Raw genomic sequence first — 14628 nt, forward strand, 5'->3', positions numbered from 1 at the left:
TCACCACCCCAGAATTCTGAAACTTTGTGCAAATAATCACTTGGTTCCAGAGAGTACAGTAATTTCGCTAATCACCATTAACCCTGAGAGAGCACATGAATGCCATGATTTCAAAGCTACTGTTCACCACTCCCACTCTGTTACAGCTGCACAAATGCGGGGAGACTGAGGACTCATTTTGGAATGAAGAGTTAAACCTTACTCAGAGGAAGAGCTCAGCTAAAAACTGGCACCAGGGAAAACCTGGCACTACTACACTGCTGCTCCCCACAGAGTCCTCACCGTGTGGCCATATTGCAAGAGCAGCATCTTCTGTGCCACCACAAACTGAGCCTTCTTGTTCTTCACAACCAGGTTACCCAGCAATCTGGACAAGGCATCTGCCCTAACAAGACAATAAAACAGCAGGAATCCATGTTATTGGTGTCATGCTGCTCCTAATCATAGGAAAATCTGAGGGCAGCTATTTGCAACTAAGTCTCCAGAATAGTTCTAAACTCAGATAGTGAGCCAGTAATGGCAAAGAATGCTTTCACTTATTTTTCTTGTTTTTCCACTGCATGTCATGATGTAGATACTGAAGAAATGGTGTAGGTTCTCCCTAAGAGACAACAATCAACTACTTTATCCCTTGAGTCTTTTAGGAAATGGCAGTGTAAAAAACCACCTACACAAACACAGCACCTTTGAGAGACCGATTCTGCAAGTATTTGTGACAATTCCTGCCTTTGCTGTGGATCAGGAAAAAAGCAGAGTTCTTACCCGGGTGCTCTCTGCACAAAACCGAGGACTACTGCTTCCATCCAGCGGTCTGGCACACATTCCACCAACTGCCAGCATATCCTCTGCCAGATGCAGTCTGACTTGGTGAGGTCTGTCAGGCGGGGCACCAAAACTCCCAGAATTTCCTCTGAAGCACAAGAGAAAACAGTAAATACCCCAGATGGGCAGGACTGGTACAATGGCATTTGAGACTAACCTGAGAATTTCAAGATCTTCACAACATGAAAAAAAATACAATGTACAGTTTGAAGTTCTAAATTTTTCTTGAAGTAGAAATATGACTAGAATCATGGAACCATTTAGGTTGGAAAAGCTCTCTAAGACCATGGAATCCAACTATAACCCAGCACTGCCAAGGCCAACACTAAACCATGTCTCCAAATGCCACATCCACGTGGCTTTTAAATCCCTCCATGAATTTAGTGACTCCACCACTACACTGGGCAGCCTGTTCCAATGCCTCACCACGCTTGCCACAAAGAAGTTTTCCTTAATATCTCATCTAAATCTCCCAGCACAGTCTGCAGCCATTTCTTCTTGTCCTGTCCCTTGTTCCCTAGGAGAGCCTGACCCCCACCTGGCAGCACCCTCCTGTCAGGGAGTTGTGGAGGGAGAAGGTCCCCTCTAAGATTTCTTTTCTCCACTCTGAGCCCCCCCAGCTGCTCCTCCTCAGACTTATGCTTCAGATCCTTCCCCAGCTCTGTTGCTCCTCTTTGTTCATGCTCAAACAAGAAATGGAAAACTGACTGGTAAGAACCACCCTAAGCAGCCTAAGGAACTGGCCAGAATTCCTCATCCCAGTAAAGAGCCAGAAAATCTTCCTTCTTCTCTTCTTCCCAAGTTAACTACTGCATTCAGTAGCTTCAACGTTCTAAGCAATGCCAGACCAACAGCTGCTCCCACAAGATGTATCTACCAGACACAGCTGAGCAGCCTCAGAGAGCAGCCTGCACAGCTCAACTTGGAACAGCTCCAAATTAAATCATTGGTCTCCCATTCCTTCCGTTGGTCATCACAGTCATCCTCCCATGCTAATACACTAAAACACCTTCCCCAAAAGAGCATAGTTAAACACTCACTTTGCCATCCATGAACGCACACCTTCCCCAGGACATGAGAAACAAAAGAGATGGAGCAGTCCAAGCCACCTGGGATAAAACAGACATGAACTTAAGGAAGCATGGCACCAGCATCCTCCAAACAACCTTCAGGAGGAGGTGCAGAGACTTCCACAAGTGCTGAATTCTGAAAACACACTGACATTTTCCTCTTCAAGCACCATCTCCTCCTCCCTCCATTACCTGCCTTCAGGCATAAACCAGCGTTCAGTATTAGTTACAATGACAGGCAGAAGGCTAAAGCAACTCAGTCTCACTTTAACGTGATGCCATGGGTAGCAATGCCACTGCTCGATTCAGTACCACTCATATCTTCCGAACAATTCCTTCAGCACACATCAAGTGACCACAACCAAGCTTTAGCAACAGATGATGCTCACTAATTGCTTGGAAGATGGAGGCTTTCGGTGGATTCCAAAAGGCCTCAGTTATTATCTGGATTTCAAGCAGCAGCCATGGGGTCCATGCTCAAAACGCTTCTTCAAAAAACGCGACCTTACAGCACAGTCATCCTTACAGCCTTACCCCGCAGAGAGTCAGAGATCTTCTCTAGCACCTGGAGAACTGCATCACCTAGGACAGGGAAGTAGTTCTGTGGGAAGAACACTGGTGGGTTTTTCCCCTGGAGTTTATTGCTCACATGCTCGGGCAAACAGACGATCTTGTTGAGAAGTGAGCCCTGCAGTTCCAGGCAGCCTGCCTGTGCCTGAGGCTGACAGACCTCCCACAGTAATGCTGACATCCGGCCCTGCTCCAGGAACTGCTCCAGGACCCCAACTACCTCCCTCGGGTCAAGGCCAGAGCTGGAAGAAAATAACTGTAAGTTCCTGCCTCTTTTAAATGGTAAACATAAGATTTGTATGCTACTGCTTTTCTATTGTGGTATCATTACTGAAATCCCTCTGCTCTGTTACACTGGATTAAAAAAAAAAAAAAAGCGATTTTAATATCTTTTTATCTGCAGCTTCCTCTGCTCCAAACATTCAGGACCTTCAGCAATCACGACTGATACAGCTCTGTGCCTGCGGGCCGCACGGCATGGTTGCCCACGCTCACACAGATCTCCGTCCCCCTGCGCACCTCAGCCCATCTGAAAGGCACCCCCAGATATCCCTGCTGCGCGCCGAGGCCAGCCCTGGGGATCCCCGCCCGCCTGTCCCGGGGAGCCGGACTGACCCCGCAGAGCCAAGGGCCTCCAGCAAGACGCAGAGGACCATGCCGGGCGGGCCCTCCAGGAAACAGCGCTGCCACAGGCCCTCGGGCCGCGCCGCGCCAGGCGCCCAGGCCAGCCCGCGCAGGAAGGCGCCGAACAGCGCCCGCTCCTGCTCCCCGAGGGCGGCGGGGCCGCCCGCTGCCGCCAGAGCGGCGCGTACCGCGCCCAGCGCCGCCGCCAACCCCTCCCCAGCCCGGCCCCGAGTCGCCACGGCCTCTCGCAGGACGGACTCCAGCCCCGGATCGGGAGCGAGTCCCGGCCCCGGTGGCGCCGCTGCTGCCGCCATCGCGCGAGGGGAGCGCGCCGCGGCCCCGCTTCCGCCGGCGCCGCGCGGCAGCCAATGAGCGGCGGCGGCCACGGCAGCGGACGAGCACCGCCCGGAGCGGGCACCGCCCCGGAACGGGCACCGCCCCGGAGCGAGCACCGCCCCGGAACGGGCACCGCCCCGGAACGGGCACCGCCCCGGAACGGGCACCGCCCCGGAACGGGCACCGCCCCGGAACGGGCACCGCCCCGAGCGGGCACCGCCCCGGAGCGAGCACCGCCCCGAGCGAGCACCGCCCCGGAACGGGCACCGCCCCGGAACGGGCACCGCCCCGAGCGGGCACCGCCCCGGAACGGGCACCGCGCCGGAGCGGGCACCGCCCCGGAACGGGCACCGCCCCGGAGCGGGCACTGCCCCGGAACGGGCACCGCCCCGGAACGGGCACCGCGCCGGAGCGGGCACCGCCCCGGAACGGGCACCGCCCCGGAGCGGGCACCGCCCCGGAACGGGCACCGCGCCGGAGCGAGCACCGCCCCGGAGCGGGCACCGCGCCGGAGCGAGCACCGCCCTGGAGCGGGCACCGCCCCAGAACGGGCACCGCCCCGGAGCGGGCACCGCGCCGGAGCGGGCACCGCCCCGGAACGGGCACCGCGCCGGAACGGGCACCGCCCCGGAGCGGGCACCGCCCCGGAACGGGCACCGCCCCGAGCGGGCACCGCCCCGGAGCGAGCACCGCGCCGGAGCGAGCACCGCCCTGGAGCGGGCACCGCCCCGGAACGGGCACCGCCCCGAGCGGGCACCGCCCTGGAGCGGGCACCGCCCCGGAACGGGCACCGCCCCGGAACGGGCACCGCCCCGAGCGGGCACCGCCCGGAGCGGGCACCGCCCCGAGCGGGCACTGCCCCGGAACGGGCACCACCCCGGAGCGGGCACCGCGCCGGAACGGGCACCGCGCCGGAACGGGCACCGCGCCCGCACCCTGCGCAGGAAAGGCAGCGAGCCGGCACAGCCCTTCTCAACCCTACTGCTTTATTCAGTAACTGCTTGTCCTACACAAGTACAAACACAACATGGCCCAAAAGGATACAAAGTTATACAAAACAAACAAACAAAAAATCTGTATAGTATTGACTGTACAACAGGTGGTGAATTCTTTGCCTTTCCCTGTGTGAACCCCAGTTACTCTAGCCAGCATCATGGCTTCAAGCCTCCCTCTCTGCTTTGCAGTTTCCAAGGGGTTGGTACTCAGTCGCTCATTTGGTATTTGTTAAAGCACACACACTATTTCACTGTGGGCTGTCTAGGAAGTTTTTACCAACACCCTCAACGAAAAAGTGAAAGAAATCACTTATGGGGGAAGCTACAGAACATTTCTTAGGCTTTCCAGCTTCTTCTCTATAATGTCATGTTCACTGGGCTGGACCACTTGTTTCTGTGGTGATTGCCTGGTGTAAGCCTTACAGAAGAGCTTACTCTGCAGAAGCTAACCATCCAGGGAACTAGAATAAAGCAACAATTCTATATTGAATTAAGTCTCAGGCAGGTCTGGCCTCCAGCTGCCTTGATAAAATCCTGTGCTGGCACCTGGAGATCAAGGTATGTGGCTCACCGTCTTACTCACTGGGGTTCTGAACTAGCTCGAGATTTACATGCTGGTCTGTACAGCGTGCTAAACGTTTACAATCACCAAGCAGCAGCTGCTAACTGGAGAAAGAGAGGCTGAAACATCTTTCCCTCCCTCTATCTGGAAAAGATGTTTTTGCAGCCTTTAAAATCAAAGCCATTTTTAAATAATTTCAATTTGATGCCAGGAATCCAGAAGCCTCACAGTAAAGGTTTCTGGCCAGGAACTGGTGTTCTCTCCTCTTACACTGCCTTCACTGCCAGGATTATCTCTCAATCCTCCTCACCCAGATTCACGATAAAAAAAAGGTACAATATTCCATCTGATGGGATTTAAGTTAAAAAGTAAAAAGCTGTCCAGTCCTTTTGCTTTATCTTGAGGAGTTTGAGCTGGAGCGGCTGCGATGGCGCCTTCGCCCGGGAGACCTGGATCGGGATCGCCGGCGAACAGGGGACCTGCGCCGAGGAGAGCGGGACCTGGCAGGGAAGGAGGAGAACGTTTCCATTATGAGACAAGCAACAGGTTCAAGAAATTGGTCAGCTCAGCTACCAACTTTTTAAAAACACTCCCCTGCCTCATGCCAAAATCCCTCACACACCATGGGAAAAGAGCTTGAGCAAAACAGAGCTCCGTGTAGAGGACACAGCAGGACTATTCTGGCTATCCTCCCTCTGCTTAAGGAACCGGAAAAAATTATTAACTCCTGAACAACAGACAAGAAACTTATCTTCTTCCTCAAGGAAAATGAGCTCAGATCCTAGGTAAGATCCTCCTTCACCTGAAGTCATCTTTGACTCCTGAAAGAGTGATATTCAGGGGGAGGATTTACCCAAATCCTTTCAAATTACAAGGAAGGTCCTTAGAGGAAGCTTGCTCCAGAAGTAGTTTAGCTTCAAGCTTCTCAGTACTACAACCAACAGTCATATCAGTATAGCTACTGCTATGACACAGAGGTTCCAGGCACAGAATACTAGCAGAGCTAACAGGACACTAAAAGTTGGAGTAGGAAAGATAACAAAGGAGAGAATGGCAAACCTGCATCTGTGAGATCTCAGCAAAAGGTGTGTTTAAAGGAGCACCAAGAAGCCTCCTAGATCTTATGCCACAGTAATTACTGCTCATTTTTAAACCTGTGGCTGAAAGCTATTTAGCAATCAACTTATTACTGACAAGTAAGACATTTTGAAGACATGTTAACACTGACGACTCAGAACTTACCTGAGCACAATCAGGCAGCTCCAAGTTGCACAACTATCAGATCACACCTTGGGGCCAGTGTACTCCACTCACCTGACACAGGACTGCTTTTTGGTCACGTGCCCATTCAGAAACAAGGGAGGGAGGTATAAGGGCTTCCAAAAAACAAGAAGCTGGCACAGCCTGCCACAAGTGTTCTGTCAGCCAAAGTCTGTTCCCACTTCATCTTGAAGCCTTTATGCAGAAGGCACTCCAGGGAACAGGCTAGGAAGGATGAGACCTTTCCCAGAGACTGTGCTCAGGGTGCAGACCAGAGCAGGCACCCTGGAGCTAATGCGTTAGGAACTGCAACCCAGGTTCAACCAATGTCCAAAATGTGTTACTGTCACTTGGCAGGGGAAAGTGAAGTCCAACAGGACTGTCCCCGTGCCAAGTCCTTCAGCGATAACGAGTTGCTACTGAGAAAGAAAAGCATTGTCCCAGCTCTCACCTCCTCCTCATGCGAGGGGGGGACCTGCGCCACATCGGCGGCGGTGGCAGCATCCTCCTGGGGGGGCTGAAGCGTCTGGGGGGTGGTCGAGGCCGTGGTGCCAGCACAGCTGTGGCTGTGATCTCCTGCCCGTCAATCTGGCCTTTTTAGGGCATCACAGAAACAGGGAGAAGTAAGTATTTTTCAACACTAACATATACACATCATATACTTATCATACTACTGCAACTCACTGCTTTGTCACAAGCAACTGAAGAGGGATCAGCCCACAGAGCTCCACACCCTGCTCAGGGGCTATTTTGACAAAGTCCACACACCTACTAGACTTCTTTATCTAATCCCATCAAACTGCAGTTCAGATGTAAACCTGGAAAAGTTTTCGTATAAGCTTAAAATTATTTTTTCACTGTTTTGAAAAAAATATTATTTTAATTGTTCTGTGATTTCTTGGATCTGTCCTGAACCTCACAAAAGCCATTTGGGCTGAAAACTGACAGTACTTTACATCCATTCACCAAAGAAATCCCTATCACCTCTAACTCATTTTCTGATCAAATCCATCTACTCTGAAGCTTTTGTAAAGCCCACAGGCTCCTTGCAGGTCAGTACCTACCTCCATCCATGTGTTTCAGGGCTTTCTCAGCATCATCTGGGTTTTCAAACTCCACATAAGCATAACCTTTGGAAAGGTGTGGGTTTAGCCTGTCAACTGGCATGTCAATCATTTTAATCTTTCCATAAGTGGAAAAGATTTCCATTATGTGATCCTGCAGAGAGAGAGAGAGTGCCTTATGAACACAAGAGCACACTTGCCAGCCAGGACTGGCTGGCACAGAGCAGTAAATCCAAAGCACAACATTTTTTCAGCAGCCTAAACCTTTTACCCCTGAAGGCCTTTAAACTACATTCTAGCAAAGACAACTCAGCCAACCCAGCTCTCTGTAGATCCTTTATCAAAAACTGCCCAATATCCTTTATGTCTCCAAGGTAATTTCAGCTGCTGTCCCAAATTCTATCGTTTTCTTCCTAGTAAAGCAGGATATAAGGTCTGGAATACTGACAAAACAGGCAGACTTCTTAGGCACTACAGTTTCTCAGAAGGCTTCACGGTATTTGACTCAGCAAAATCATATGAAAATTTTCCTCACTGGTCAGCCTGGACACAAAGAAACAATATCCAACAGCAACACCTTGGCAACTCTATAGTAACCAAGGTTTGGAGAGCTTTGAAAGAGCAACTCACACATTCTCACAGAAGAACATGAATGCTTGACTGCAAGGGAACATGCCATTATTACCTTTGTCACATTTCTAGTGAGCCTTCCAACATGCACTTTTGTGGGTCTGGGTGATGGGCTCCGCCTCTTCCGCTCCTTTTCATCTCTCTTGGGTGGTTTGGACCTGATTTGAAGAACAGAAAACATTTACAGTTTTCAGGGAACATGCAGGACAAAACCAAAGCCAGTCATTATTACATGATTAAAAATACCATTTTTCTTGAAGGGCATCTTTGTCCTGAAGAAGTTAGAGTGTTGGGGTGGTGGTGAGGGTGTTCCACTCAAAAACACCTCAGGACTTGCATTTGTCTTGTCTGCTTTTGCTTTAGAACCCACTGAAATTTGAGAACTTTTTTTTTTTGCAACTTTTCAACTTCACTGCAACTAGGGTAACAAACAAAATTTGGCAAGCACTTCTAAGAAGTTGTGGTCATAGTTAAAGCATTTCCCAGTTGTAAACACAAAAACATTCTTTGCCTCAACAACTGAAGAGGCAAAATAAGGCCATAAAGATCACATAAATACCACAACCAGGCAAACGAACAGATTCAATAATTTGTGTTTCTGTATCTTCCATTCACTACAGAGATCCAAAAAATGTAAACAAATGTATTTAAAATTAGCTGCATATCACAATGCCTTTGCAGTTAAAAAAAAATCTGGAATGAAACTTTAATCTGTAAAAAAAAAATCAGTACATAGAAAATTTATCTTTATGCTTCTTCCTAATCTTAAAGTCCATAAATTGAGTGATACTAAAAACCCACACAGCCTTATGCAGATTTTTATCAGCCTTCATCGCCTTATGCAAAGGAAAAACTGTATAGACATTAAGAGAGATTGATTCCCATGTTACCCTTACAGTGGCTTCCTCTGCCCTCCTTCCTATTTTCTTTTTCATAAATAAGAATATAAATATAAGTATGTACACATATATGCTGGTTTTAGCCCTGACTTTTCTGTTAGTTGTGGCTGTAGTTTACAGGAATAGAACAGCTTTACTCTGATCTAAACCCATACTATTAAGGAAACACTGATTAAAACCGCCTCTAAAAAATGTAGCATTTAAAAACTTTAAACTCTTAAAAATTAGGTTTTTAAACTCTGTTCCTACAGGGCGTATGTTTGGATTCTAAGGAAATAGAGCACACCCATTCTAACAAAATTCACATCTCTAAGTTATGGAGAAAGCAAATGGTCTTCAGAGAACAATCTGTTCTGATCACAATCTTGTATTCCACATGGAATAAACATGACATCTGGCAATTTCTAGAAGACAAATAAAACTCACTTGGAGCGGGACCGTCTCCTATTGTCATGTCTCCGTCGAGAAGGACTGGGAGAGCCAGAAGAGCTACTCGAACTGGAACTGCGCGAGGTGCTGGAGCTCCCAGAGCGGCTCGAGGCAGAAGAGGAACTTGAGCCACTGCTAGAACCAGTGCTGGAACTGGACCCTGAGCTGGAAGTTGAGCTGGAACGGGACCTGTTTCAAGGGGGAGAAGAATAAAAACTAGTGGGAATACCCTGAAAAACAACATCTGAGAAACTTCTGACAACTACAGAGAGTAACTGTGACTGAAGATCCACAGCTCACCAGAGAACCAAAGAAATTCATACCTAAAATATAAACCCTCTTAATTTAGACAAAATCGCACAGTGACTAACACAACGCAAGCTTTCAACAGGCCAAAGACTACCACAAATAAAGCTACTGATTACTGAAAATGCTGTCGTTTGATATTCCCACCTGGTACTGCTACTCCCGCTGGAGGCACTGCGTCTTTTGCGTGTTTTGTCCCGACCACGATCCTTTTCACTCAATTCCTTAGCGGCTGCTTTATCCTTGGACCGGTCCTTCGATTTCTCTTCTGACCTGTCCTTGCGCTTGGTTGGTGAGGGAGCCCTTTAACGACAAATTGCAGAAGGCATCACTTATTTAAAAAAATAAAAACATAGCCAACAAAAGCCCCACACCCAAATAAAGAACAGGACAGCAACACAAAACACTGAACTTTTAATGTAGCTCAGGATCACTGAAACTGCGGAGTTAAAGTATTAGGCAATTCCAGACACTTTAGAAAAAGTTCTAGCAAACTCTTCTTTTTCAATCCTGGTAACTCCTTTTCCCCTTCAGAGATCTCCATAGCAGCAGAATGGGCCCCATGTCTCACATCTCACTTCTAACTCCTGGATTCAGAGAACCAGTTCTCTCTTTGCTCTAGATCCAAAAGGAGACAGACTCAACACCTCTATTTAGCACTGAAATGCTGGGCATTAGTTGACTTCCAGATGTTTACCATATGAGGGCTGCATCCATCACAAAATCTGCAACATCTATAAACATGTAGCATTTTGATTATTCCATGGGGATTGTTTAAAACCTGCATTACAGACCTGCCTCTAACATTTTAATAACCTCTTAAGCAATGTGACACTCCCAACTACCAGGGAATTAAACATTCAGGGAATGAGCAGAAGTGTGTTGTAGCAGCACCAAATATGCACTGTAATGCAGGAGGTTGGAAACATCTCCATCCCCATGTGCATCACAGGCAAAGTAAAACATCTCCATCCCCATGTGCATCAGTGAACAAGTAAAAAACTTCTCCAGCTCACAGCATCAAACGATCTTCTTGCTTCTGTGCTTCTGGTAAGCAATTACTTTATTCTCTGAATTGCAATTAAATGCATGGTTAGGAAGAGATTACTTCTGAACAGCAAAACTTGCTTTTCTGATTTTCAGCTTCACAGTTTTCCCTAATACACCAACTGCAAGGAACAACACAAATGAATATTCACAAACCCAGCTCCCTGCAGAAACCAAGATACACCCATGGCCTTTCTGCATGGAGGACAGGAAACCCACACCACAGATGTGCCACTGGCAGAAGCTGCTGGGAAAGGAAATGTCTCCTCTAGCACCAGCAGCAGGAAGAAAGCAGTTATGGACTGTCCCACAGGCACTGCAAAGGGAGCCAAGACAAGCAAACCTGTGTATGTCACTCAGCTTTAGGACATTTCTATCCAGCACTGTGCCTCTCCAGTGCAAGGTCTGAGGAGCATGCAGATCGTAAAGCCACTGCACGAGCCCAGCTGGGTGGTACAGAACAGACAGGTTTTCTGGTCTTGTGAAACCAGGAACCTAAGATTTTTCTTTCAAAAAAATCACAGAATCACTGACTGGTTTGGGATGGCGTGAACCTTAAAACTCATCACTTTCCAACCCCCCAGCTATGGCCTTCGCTACACCAGGTTACTCCAACCTGGCCTTGAACACTTCAAGGGATGGAGCTTCTCTGGGCATCCTCGGCCAGGACCTCACCACCCTCACAGGGAAGAATTTTTTTCTGATCTCTGACATAAACCTGCCATCTGTCAGTGGGAAGCCATTCCCCCTTTTCCTTGCACTCCAGGCCCTTGTAAAACATCTCTCTCCATCTTTCTTATAGGTTCATTTCAGGTACTGGAAGGCTGCAATTAGGTCACCCAGAGCCCATTTTTCTTCTTCTAAATATCCCATAGCCAGGTTTGGCTTATCTCTGCCTACACATCAGCTCCTCCTGCACCTGTGGACTATCAAAGTCATAACGTTATCAGCATACAAAACTATCTGTTAGCGCTCAAGAGTCAGATCTGGTTTTACCCCTTCTGGGAGAAGGGAAGAGGAAACACAGATAAAGACCAGCATGTTTGCTGTTACCCAGCCTGCTGCTGAGGCAGGAAATAGAATCACAGAATCAATTACATTAGAACAGACCGGAGACCATCAAATCCAACCTCTGACCCAACACCACCATGTCAACTAGACCAGAGCACTCAGTGCTGCATCCAGTCTTTCCATAAACACCTCCAGGGATGGTGAGTCCACAACCTCCTTGGGCATCCCCTTCCAGGGGCCCAATCGCCCTTTCTGTGAAGACATTCTTCCTAATGTCTGATCTAAACCTCCCAGTGCATCTTTAGACTGTGTCCTCTTGTCCTGTTGCCCACTGCCTGTGAGAAGAGCCTGACCCCCACCTGGCTACAATCTCCTTTCAGGTTTCCCTGCTTATTGCTCTTTGGGACAGGCACTTAGCAGGCAGATCAGCCACATGGCTTTGGAACATTCACCAAATGATGCTACATTTAAGCCGTCTCCAAACTAACCAGTGGTTTTAATCCTTTCTCAGGAATGCCACTGGCCAAACTCACTTTAGTTGGAAATCTCACCATACCTTGTGGGCATTTTCACCTGCACAAGTTCAGGCATTCACTGGAAAATGAGGAAAGAGTAAATCACAGTCCTCACACAAGGCTAAACAACATTGCATTTCTAAGCGACATGCTTCATCCTTACAATCAAAACCCTCTCACTCTTTAAAAAATAGCTGGTTTAGGGGCATCCACCCCAAAACAGAAAGTCAAAGAGCAATCTACACAAACCAAACGTCCATCTCACACACACTTCTGCTTTAGAGACAGAATCTGCAGACTCCGAGCAGCAGTTCTGTGGAAAGGAAGCAAACTCGCTCGCCCTCAGGCTTCCCGTAAGGCTATAGGCGAGTTCTCTACCGACAGTTTGCTCCAGGTCTTAGCTGCAAACCGGCAGAATTGCAGGCGTGAGGAGGGCTCGGCGCCCGGCACTTCTCTGCCCACTACGGCCGCTCGGCCCAGCTCTGCGGCCGGCGAAGCGCGGGGCAGCCAGATCCGCACGCCGTGGGTCCGGTATGGCGCCCGCGGGGCAGGGGGCCGCGAGATCAGCACCGCAACCCGTCCCTCGGGCCCGCACAACGCTCCTCCCCCAGGCCGGGCCGCGGCAGCGCCGACACCCGGGCCCGGCTCCCCGGCCGGCCCCGCCCCGGCCCTCCCTCCCCTGCCCTCCCCGCCTCTGGCCGCGGCTCCGAGACCCCATCCCCGACCCTCGCGCCGCCATCGCCTCTCGGCGGACCCAGCGCACTCCCCCCGGTGCCCCGCGCGGCGGAGGGGCCGGTCGGGCCGCGGCCCGGCCGGATGGACGCGGATGGCGCAGCCCCGGCCCCGCACTCACATCTTGGGCGCCGCCGCCGCCGCTCCGCGCCTGTCGCGCGAGGCTGACGCGAGCGGGCGGGAAGGAGCAGCGCCGGCGCGCGGCGATGGTGTCACAGCGGGGGCGGGACGGGCCGGGAGCGGCGCCGAGCGGGTGCTGCTGCCCCCACGGCGGAAACAAAGGCGATGGTGTCACGGCGGGGGCGGGACGGGCCGGGAGCGGAGCCGAGCGGGCGCTGCTGCCCCCACGGCGGAAATAAAGGCGATGGTGTCACAGCGGGGGCGGGACGGGCCGGGAGCGGAGCCGAGCGGGTGCTGCTGCCCCCACGGCGGAAATAAAGGCGATGGTGTCACAGCGGGGGCGGGACGGGCCGGGAGCGGAGCCGAGCGGGTGCTGCTGCCCCCACGGTGGAAATAAGGGCTCTTGCAAACCCTGTCCTGCATAGCGGTAGTAATGACAGCAGCAGCCTGGGCTTCAGCTCTGGGTTTTAAGAGCTTGACAACCCAGCAGGCTGCAGCCCCCACACGTGAATTTTGGCCCACGCTGTCTCAGGTTCACAGAGCACGCAGGCTCTGATTTGAGGTGGTGGAGAGTGTAGGGACGGCACTGCTGTGAGGGGATTTGCCCTCTCAACGGCAAGAAAATTGGGAAGAGGAGAATGGAAGACTTAAGATGGAGCACCATACAGTGGCATTTCATCTCATGAGGGACGGATATCCTCTCTCTCTCCCTGCCAAATGTGTTTGCTTTGAACTCAAAAGGAAATTTGCCACTGCAGACACTGAACCTCTGACCTTCTCACCACACTGGCTGCCTGACTTTTGACTTCAGAGGAACAAAGCCAGAAGCGTATTTTGACCCCATTCCTAATGCAGGGCCTTAAAAGTGACAGATCATTCTGAGAAGCAGGTGTATTGATCAGCTTATGTGTATGGCCACAGGCATGTCTGTTAAATTCCTAATGATGAAAGCTTCACCTCTTGAATGCAGTGGAAGGATATGTCCTGTCTACCTCCATCACAGGACATGAGCAAGACCAGGGCAGGTGTCTGTAAATTCGTGTGTGACAAGAAGAAAGACTTTATTTTTCTGTTCTGCTGCAAAACCGAGGGGTATTACATAAAACCTGGCATGGAACAGGTTCAGAAAACAAGAAAACAAACAAAACCCCAAAGAAAGCAAAAAGGAAGTTGTTCTTCTGTCCACAACATCTTGTTTAAGGGCAGCTTTCTCTCACAGGCGATTTTGTAGTCTACTAAAAGTTCACATGGGTTCAATGAGAAACTGCATTATCTCAAATGAGCACTATTAGTAGACTGTCATGATGAGCTTAGAATCATGGAATCATTTATGTTGGAAAAGTCCTCTAAGGTCATTGAGTCTAATTCCAATGCCATTCCCACAGTGCTGCCAAGGCCACCACTAAACCATGTCCCCAGATGCCACATCTACATATTTTTTTGAACACTTCCAGAGATGGTGATTCTACCACTGTCCTGGGCAGCCTCTTCTAGTGCCTGACCACCCATTCCGCGAGGAGGATATCCCTAATACCTATGAAAAACAAGGTTCATTTTCCTGGTAAAATTTTAAAAATTTAATAAAAAGACAGTAGGAGACAGAAATAAAGCAAAGGGTTAAAAACAGCCAGCTGCT

The 14628-nt window shown here is 50.2% G+C and overlaps 2 protein-coding genes across 6 annotated transcripts in view; both read right to left on the minus strand.

The window, feature by feature from the left end:
• The window catches only part of LOC137483399 (transmembrane protein 204-like), a 63702-nt gene extending 60280 nt beyond the window's left edge, over window positions 1-3422 (minus strand). For all 5 annotated transcript variants that reach the window (XR_011004456.1, XM_068206411.1, XM_068206413.1 and 2 more), the window contains exons 1-5: window positions 3078-3422; window positions 2427-2704; window positions 1863-1931; window positions 763-910; window positions 283-385 (exon numbers count right to left, since the gene is read on the minus strand). Coding sequence is in view for 4 of the 5 variants with exons in the window: in XM_068206411.1 (XP_068062512.1) it covers window positions 283-385; window positions 763-910; window positions 1863-1931; window positions 2427-2704; window positions 3078-3400 (921 nt within the window). In the remaining variant the exon portion in view is untranslated. The remainder of the gene's footprint in view (window positions 1-282; window positions 386-762; window positions 911-1862; window positions 1932-2426; window positions 2705-3077) is intronic.
• A 1576-nt stretch (window positions 3423-4998) lies between these two features.
• RNPS1 (RNA binding protein with serine rich domain 1) lies at window positions 4999-10311 on the minus strand. Its single transcript, XM_068207421.1, has 7 exons — window positions 10265-10311; window positions 9715-9870; window positions 9259-9450; window positions 7989-8091; window positions 7304-7457; window positions 6691-6832; window positions 4999-5479 (listed from the first exon to the last, which is right to left on the minus strand). The coding sequence occupies exons 1-7, from the start codon at window positions 10309-10311 to the stop codon at window positions 5374-5376; spliced, it is 900 nt and encodes a 299-aa protein (XP_068063522.1). The 3' UTR covers window positions 4999-5373.
• Between the last annotated feature and the right edge of the window lie 4317 nt (window positions 10312-14628).

This window comes from Anomalospiza imberbis, chromosome 16 (genome assembly GCF_031753505.1).
Source record: "Anomalospiza imberbis isolate Cuckoo-Finch-1a 21T00152 chromosome 16, ASM3175350v1, whole genome shotgun sequence".
NCBI classification, from domain to species: domain Eukaryota; kingdom Metazoa; phylum Chordata; class Aves; order Passeriformes; family Viduidae; genus Anomalospiza; species Anomalospiza imberbis.

Excerpts from the sequence above, each read along its gene's own strand:
- RNPS1 (XM_068207421.1), bottom strand. The coding sequence starts at position 10,311 with ATGTTTATAGATGTTGCAGATTTTGTGATGGATGCAGCCCTCATATG. Across the intron at positions 9,451-9,714 it reads AGCGGGAGTAGCAGTACCAG|GTCCCGTTCCAGCTCAACTT; the intron begins GTGGGAATATCA and ends CCCTTGAAACAG. Across the intron at positions 6,833-7,303 it reads CCTGAAACACATGGATGGAG|GCCAGATTGACGGGCAGGAG; the intron begins GTAGGTACTGAC and ends TGCCCTAAAAAG.